An 8,248-nucleotide genomic window follows, 5' to 3' on the forward strand; every position below is an offset into this window, starting at 1 on the left:
GTTACCTACTGTAACGGGCCGTCTCCACGGCAGCGTTAATAAATCTTGAAACGCTTCTGCCCATTCACTTTGAATGGGGTGACGTCACTTTTTTTCGCTTTCGCCGAAATGCATTGTGGGCAGGCGAGCGGAGATTCTCAGGATTTTCAAGATCCAAAGTTGAACAATGTTCAACTTTTGAAGCTGAGGAGGAAGCGTCTTTCATTTCATTTTATTAGAGGAAGTGTGCAAAAAGAAGTGGAAGACACTGAGGGATAGGTACAGGAAGGAGAAGCAGCAGGAGAAGGAGGCTAAAAGAAGCGGTGCAGGGTCTTCAGGGGGATACAAGCCCTGGCGTTTCGCGGCAATCATGAGTTTTTTAAACCCATTCATGATTGACCGCGAGACGTCCAGCAATGTCCCCCGGAAAACCCTGCCTCCATCCACCCTAGACGAGAGCCAGGAAAGCCAGCCAGGTGGCAGTCAGCCAGGTGGCAGTCAGCCAGGTGTCAGTCAGCCAGGTGTCAGTCAGCCAGGTGCCAGTCAGCCAGATGCCAGTCAGCCAGATGCCAGTCAGCCAGCAGAGGCAGGACAGACAGGACAGGATGCAAGGGGTTCGTTCCGGAGGAAAAGGGCAAAGGAGATGTCCTCCTTCGAACAGAATTTGCTGTCTGCCGTCGCTCCAATTCTGGCCATGCCATTGGTGGTGGAGGAGGATGAGGACATGTTATTTTTCAGAAGTCTCTTGCCCACCATGAGACTGATGTCGAGAGCAAAGAGGCTGCGAGTCAGATTTGCATTATACAAGGTAGTTTTAGAGGCAGACCAGGAGGAGGAGTAAATACTATTAAATACTGATACTGATCCACATTACACTTTTTTACACTCATCACACACTTCACTCACAACATTACATAAATAAAAGTTATTTAAAGTATGTTATGGCTATACTGTGTCTTGACTTGTTCATGTGGTTTGTCAGTTGCAACATACCAGAAGCTTCATGTATGTCGATATATAATGTGCGGTCTTCTGTAATTGTTCAAGTGAAAACCTGTTGTAATTATGAGTGGTTTATCACTAAAAACAGGACTGAAGGAAAAAGGTTGTTAGTCATATCATAATATCAATTCAAGAAACATGTTTATTAGGAATGTTTGATTTTAAAATGGCTCATTTGGAATATTTGCTTTTTAAAGAAAATATGGGTAGCTCTTAAAAGAGCTTTTGGTTTGGAGACAATGGTGACCCTACACCACATACTGCTGCCATGGCAGTACACCCTCCTCATTAAAATAGGAGCTGAAGGTCTCCCGCAGTTGGATGGATCTGCGTGTGGCATTGTTGGAGCCCATCCTCGGTGCATCACACAGGGTTGGAGTATCTTCATCCGTGGACTCGACAAGAGGTGTGCGTGATCGCCTTCCTATCGTCTTCCTGCGGAGGAAGTTGTGCAACACACAGGTGGCCTTCACACACAACTCTGTTACCTCCGGGCTGGTGGTGATGACACGCCTGAACATTCTCCACTGGGATGAGAGGATGCCAAACGCACATTCAACCACCAACCTGGCCCTGCTGAGGCAGTAGTTGAACATCCTCCTTTCACGGGTGAGGTGACGTCCAGGGAATGGACGCAGCAGGTTGTCCAGCAGCGGAAAAGCCTCATCTCCTACAAACACATGGGGAAGAAGGCCCAGCTGCTCTGCTCCTGGGATGACGGTGTCAGGTGGTAGCTGCAGACTGCCATCTCTGAGGCTCTCTCCAAATGCAGAATTCCGCAGGCTCCCACTGTCGCTGCTCCTTCCAAATCCTCCAACATCCACTACCCTGAAGAGGTACCGGGCATCCACGACAGCCAGCAGTACCAAGGAGTGGGTGGACTTGTAGTTGAAGTAGAGGGACCCAGAATTTGCCGGAGCCTGGATCACCACGTGCTTCCCATCAATGGCACCAACGCAATTCGGAAAGTTCCAGATCTCATGAAACTCAGCAGCGATGGCTCTCCAGTCCTCCGGCTGTGGTACTGGCATGGTCTCCTCAACCAGGGCGGTCCAGATGGCACCCGCAACCTCCTTGACGATGACAGCCACTGTTGCATGCCCGACCCGATAGCTGAATGCTATGGTCCTGTATGAATCACCAGTTGCCAGGTACCTGAGAAAAAAATATACACATGATTAAAAAAATATATGTCAGACCCCACACACATATACACACACACATATCCCCCCCACACACACAGGACACAGACACACACAGATCACATACACACACAGATCCCCCCCACACACACACACCACAGATCACAGACACACACAGATCCCCCCCACACGGACACACACAGATCACAGACACACACAGATCCCCCCCCACACAGACACACACAGATCACAGACACACACAGATCACAGACACACACAGATCCCCCCCCACACAGACACACACAGATCACAGACACACACAGATCACCGACACACACAGATCACAGACACACACAGATCACATACACACACAGATCCCCCCCACACAGACACACACAGATCACAGACACACACAGATCCCCCCCCACACAGACACACACAGATCACATACACACACAGATCCCCCCCACACACACACACCACAGACACACACAGATCACAGACACACACAGATCCCCCCCACACAGACCACATACACACACAGATCCCCCCCCACACACAGACCACAGACACACACACACGCCATGTACACAGAGGAGCAATACTGTGTTTACCTAGCTATCTTAATTAATGTCATCCATCTGAACTAAATCACAGACTTCAGTCATCATTCATCCATGGCATGCATTCTCTCTTTCTATACAGAGTCAGATGAAAGAAGTACAAATACACACAACGTACCGTAGGCAGATGGCGAGTCGCTCGGCGGGTCCGATAGACACATGCATATTGGTGTCCACCTTTGTGATCAGTGGACCCACTTTTCCGAGCAACTCGTCGAACACGTTTTTGCTCATCCGAAAATACTGGTGGAACAGGTGGTCATCCAGACGGAGCTCTTGGACCAGACAGTGGTATTCCCCCCGTTGCTGACGTTTTCGGAGTATTGGATGTACCCAAAAGCGATGCACTCTAGGCCTCCTGCGAGACATTGCATACACTAAATTCACCCTTGCTACTACACGTTCTACCCTTACTACAAAACCGGCATCCATTTTGGCAATAGTGGAGAAGAACCGGGCTTTTTTGCTTTGTATATCGGGGGCGGGAGATTCGGGGGCGGGAGATTCATGTGATTGGTTGATCGCAAAAAAATCCCCAAGCTTCAGATACGCCCACCTCCAAGATTTTTTTAACGCTGCCGTGGAGACGGCCCGTAACTCCAGCTTCTATGAGTATTGGCGTAGCCCTCTAAGGCTATCGCTATTGGGTAATCCCCCTGCGCACCCGCGCAGCACTGAAACACTTGTAGTCCACGCCTGCTGTGAGGAGGTCTGAGAGACAGAGAGAAACTAACATTTCCTCGTTCTCTCCGTATATAATAATCCTAAACAAAAACGCAATGCCACCAAAAAAAATTCCTCCGCATGCTGAGGAGGTTGACGACATTAAACGATCGTTAGACATGTTGACGGAGGAGGTATCTGTTGTAAGACAGCAACAGATAGCAATTATGAGCCTGGTGGAGGAAGTTAAAGCCTTGAGGCTAGAAAACTCCGAAAAAGAAAAGAGGATATTCTCGCTGGAAAATCGGGTGGATGAGCTGGAACAATACACCCGAATTAACAACATCATAATCACTGGACTGGAGACGAAACCCCGGTCATACGCCCGGGCGGCGACGAGGATGACCGGAGGGGACACAAGCGAGGAGGATGCTACATCTGTGGAGCTACAGGTGACGGCCTTCCTCAACTCCAAGGGAATAGAGATTGACAGCGACAACATCGAGGCCTGTCACCCGCTACCACGGAGAAATAAAACTGATAAACCGGCAATTATAATAAGGTTTGCTAACAGAAAACAGAAAACTGAACTTCTGAAACAGGGAAGACGGCTTAAGGGCTCGGATGTATGTATGAATGAACACCTCACTAAAAGAAATGCTGAGATCGCCAGAAAGGCGCGATTCCTGAGAAAACAGCAAAAAATACAATCAACATGGACTGCAAACTGCAGAATCTTCATCAAGCTTAACGGATCACCAGAACAAGCCAAAGTGTTAATCATCAGGGACCTGGAGGAACTGGAAAAATACCAATGAAGCAAATCAGACAAGGTAACGAAAAAAAAACACTACCATGACAATTCCAGTTAATATACACATATCTCCATCAAGACTAGAAACGTTTGCATATACAGAGCATAAAGCACAGGACACGGAAAATGACATTGTTCCGGAAAACAACTTACTGAACAATATCAACAACAGCTGCAACTATTTCACAGAAGAGCAATTCAATGTAACGTGTCAATCAGAAGAGAACATATCAATTATCCACTTCAATAGCAGAAGCCTACATGCCAACTTCCTCAACATTAAAGAATATCTAAGTCAGTTTAAGAACCCATTCAACATCATAGCAATATCAGAGACCTGGATCAGTGCTGAGAAAGGTGTGGACTTTGAGATGGATGGCTACGAACTGAATTATACAAACAGAAGGAATAAGAGTGGAGGGGGTGTGGCAATCTATGTGGATAAAGGAATGAACTATAAGGTGGCGGAGAGCATGACAACAGCTGTTGACGATTTGTTTGAATGTGTTACAGTAGAAATTTGTATGGAAAAGTCTAAAAATGTTATTGTGAGTTGTATATACAGAGCTCCTGGAACCTGTATTGACACATTTACAGATAGGGTAGAAAACATGTTTACTAAATCATTACAAAAAATTATGTTTATCTGTGGGGATTACAATATTGACCTGTTGAATCCAAATAAGCATAAAATGACAGAACACTTCATCAATACATTGTACAGTATGGGTTTGTATCCTAAAATTACCAGACCTAGTAGAATCACTTCTCATTCTGCTACATTAATAGACAAGATATTCACAAACATTATGGAAAACAATACAGTAGGCGGACTATTATATAGTGACATCAGTGATCATTTACCTGTTTTTATTGTCTATCACTGCAGTTCTAAGAAACCTAAAGTCGCCAGCCATTTCAAATACAAAAGATTGAGAACTGAAGATAACATAATTGCATTTAAAAATGACTTACTAAATCAGAATTGGAGGGTAGTATATGAGAGAGACGATATTGACAAGGCCTATGATGAATTTCTAAACATTTTTAAATCACTTTATGACAAAAACTGTCCTGTGAAACAATGCAGAGAGAGACACAAACAAACTCACAGTGCATGGATCACTAATGGCCTAAAAAATGCCTGCAAAAAGAAAAATACATACAATATAGAACTTCAGAAGCAGAAAATAAATATAAAAGATATAAGAATAAATTAACCCATATTCTACGGATATGTAAAAAAGAATACTATAATAAAATATTAGAGAATAATAAGAATAATATGAAAGGTTTATGGAAAGTGTTAAATAGTGTCATTAGAAATGGAGCAAAAAGTTCAGGTTACCCTGAGTTTTTTGTGGACAAAAATAATGTTATTAATAATACAGATGATGTGGTTAATGGTTTTAATGAATTCTTTGTAAATGTGGGGCCAGATCTGGCAGAAAAAATTAAAACCGTAGAAACAACTAAAGGGGAAGATACGGACCTCTGGAATGAAAATAATAGCTCTTTCTTCCTCACACCAGTCGAAGAAAAAGAAATCATAGATACTGTGAGAAAATGTAAAAGCAAATCCTCGACCGATTGGAATAATATTGATATGATTATAGTAAGACATTATTGAAGAAATTGCAGAACCATTGACTCATCTCTTTAACTTGTCTTTTCAATCTGGTAAATTCCCAAATAAAATGAAAATAGCAAAAGTTATACCATTATATAAAACTGGGGATAAACACCATTACACAAATTACAGACCTGTTTCATTGCTCTCTCAGTTTTCCAAGATCCTTGAAAAGCTTTTTACAAAAAGACTTGACAATTTCATGGAAACACATCAGCTTTTGGACGACAGTCAATATGGATTCAGGAAAGATAGATCAACATCTATGGCACTAATGGAATTAAGTGAGGAAGTAGCAAACTGCATGGACAATAAAAAACAAGCAGTGGGAATATTTATAGACTTACAAAAAGCATTTGACACCATAGATCACAATATTTTACTGACAAAACTGGAACGGTATGGCATCAGAGGGGTAGGATTAGACTGGGTGAGAGATTATTTAAGCAACAGACAACAATTTGTTGAAATTGGTGAACATAAATCAGAATACATGAACATAACTTGTGGAGTACCTCAGGGGTCCGTGTTGAGTCCAAAGCTGTTCATAATATACATCAACGACATTTGCAGAGTATCAAATATATTGAAATTTATTTTATTTGCAGATGACACTAATATTTTTTGTTCCGGTGACAATTTGAAAGAGCTAATGGAAGTGATAACAGCAGAAATGATTAAAGTAAAACATTGGTTTGACACAAACAAATTATCATTAAATATAAGCAAAACAAAGATTATGTTATTTGGAAAACATAAAACAAATCCAAAGGTGCAATTAATACTAGATAACATAAACATAGAAAGAGTATATGAAATTAAGTTCCTTGGTGTGGTTTTAGACTACAAAATCAGCTGGAAACCTCATATCACTCATGTAAAAGCAAAACTGGCTAAGACTATCGCAATATTGGGAAAAGCCAGACACATTCTGGACTACAACTCATTGTATACTCTATATAACACACTGATATTGCCATATCTGATTTACTGTGTGGAGATTTGGGGAAACACGTACAAAACCAACCTACAGCCGTTATGCACATTACAAAAAAGGGCTATAAGAGTTATCAATAATGTTGGATATCTTGAACACACTAATGTATTATTTTTGAAGTCACACATATTGAAGTTCACTGATCTGGTTAAATTTAAAACGGCACAAATCATGTACAGAGCAAGACATAATCTACTTCCTAGGAAATTAAAAACATTGTTCATAGACAGAGAGGGTCGGTATCATTTGAGAGGAAATCTACATTTTAAACAACTCAAGGTCAGAACAACTCTGAGAAGTATGAGTATAACAATCTGTGGGGTGATTTTATGGAATGGTTTGGAGCAGGAGTTAAAACAAAGCACAAGCATAATTCAGTTTAAAAGGATGTACAGAAACACTTTTTTGGAAAACTATGAGAATGAAGAGAGGTGATTGAAGATGAGAAATTATTGTATATGTATGTATAAATGTAAGTAGGAATAACTTGCATAATGACTTAAAGGACAATCATTGATCAAGTAAGGGGTGGGAATTAATAAGCATTTGCTTCCTCCTACTCCCTTTCGGACACATATGATTTTTTTTTTCTTTTTAATTATTATTATTAATATGAAGACTTTTTTTGTTGAATATATAAATATTATCGTGAATGTGGATAAATACTGTATCTTAACAATACGGTATTCTGTTTTTTCACATTTGTTATTTTTTATTTGTTTTATAATCTGTTCGAAATAAAGATTGAAATTAAATTAAAAGGTGGGCCCCACCCTCGGGCTCCCTTCCGGTATAAATAGGAAGGAGGCCCGACAATCTGCTCCCACACAAAACAACTTTTCTTCAGCTATTCGTGGAGCCAGTGGGGCCCAGAACTTAGAGGGCTACGCCAATACTCATAGAAGCTGGAGTTACAGTAGGTAACTTCAGTTCTATTTCGTATATGGCTTCGCCCTCTAAGGCTATCGCTATTGGGTTAAGGGCGAAGCAAGATGTAGTCTGCGCCCCACTGGGTCGCCTCGGTACAAGAAGCACAGACACACCTGCTCAGATAATAACCCATGCCTATTGCGCCATGCGAATAGCGCATCACAGTCCCTGGAATATAGCATAACATTAATATTTACCATGAGGGGACGAAGGCTGGGAATAATACATACCTGCCGCTGTGAGAAAGTAGAGACGAAGGTCACACTTTGCCCAGTGACAGAAAGGAGGGGGAATAGCAGCTCTCTGCGTGCAGACAGGCAGGAGAGCGCACAGCTGGGTCCCCAACATCACTCACTCTGACAAGACATTCCGTACGAAATGTGTCAGGGGAAAAAGGGGGACGTCCCTCTCATAAGAGGGAATACAGGCTTTTTTCTACACACCAACGCTGGAAAGCTGTCCACTTGG

General features: G+C 42.3%; 2 protein-coding genes across 2 annotated transcripts; one reads left to right on the forward strand and one right to left on the reverse strand.

Moving 5' to 3' along the window:
• Positions 1–214: 214 nt before the first annotated feature.
• On the forward strand, positions 215–834 carry LOC117498601 (spermidine/spermine N(1)-acetyltransferase-like protein 1; the record flags this gene model as incomplete). The annotated part of the gene is made up of 1 exon (XM_034150796.1): positions 215–834. A coding segment is annotated over one exon (606 nt), but the record flags the coding sequence as incomplete, so codon positions are not given.
• A 387-nt stretch (positions 835–1,221) lies between these two features.
• On the reverse strand, positions 1,222–3,115 carry LOC117498602 (protein ANTAGONIST OF LIKE HETEROCHROMATIN PROTEIN 1-like). Its single transcript, XM_034150797.1, has 2 exons — positions 2,865–3,115; positions 1,222–2,136 (listed from the first exon to the last, which is right to left on the reverse strand). The coding sequence occupies exons 1-2, from the start codon at positions 3,113–3,115 to the stop codon at positions 1,230–1,232; spliced, it is 1,158 nt and encodes a 385-aa protein (XP_034006688.1). The 3' UTR covers positions 1,222–1,229.
• Between the last annotated feature and the right edge of the window lie 5,133 nt (positions 3,116–8,248).

The sequence above is a fragment of the Trematomus bernacchii genome, unplaced genomic scaffold (assembly GCF_902827165.1).
Source record: "Trematomus bernacchii unplaced genomic scaffold, fTreBer1.1, whole genome shotgun sequence".
NCBI lineage: Eukaryota > Metazoa > Chordata > Actinopteri > Perciformes > Nototheniidae > Trematomus > Trematomus bernacchii.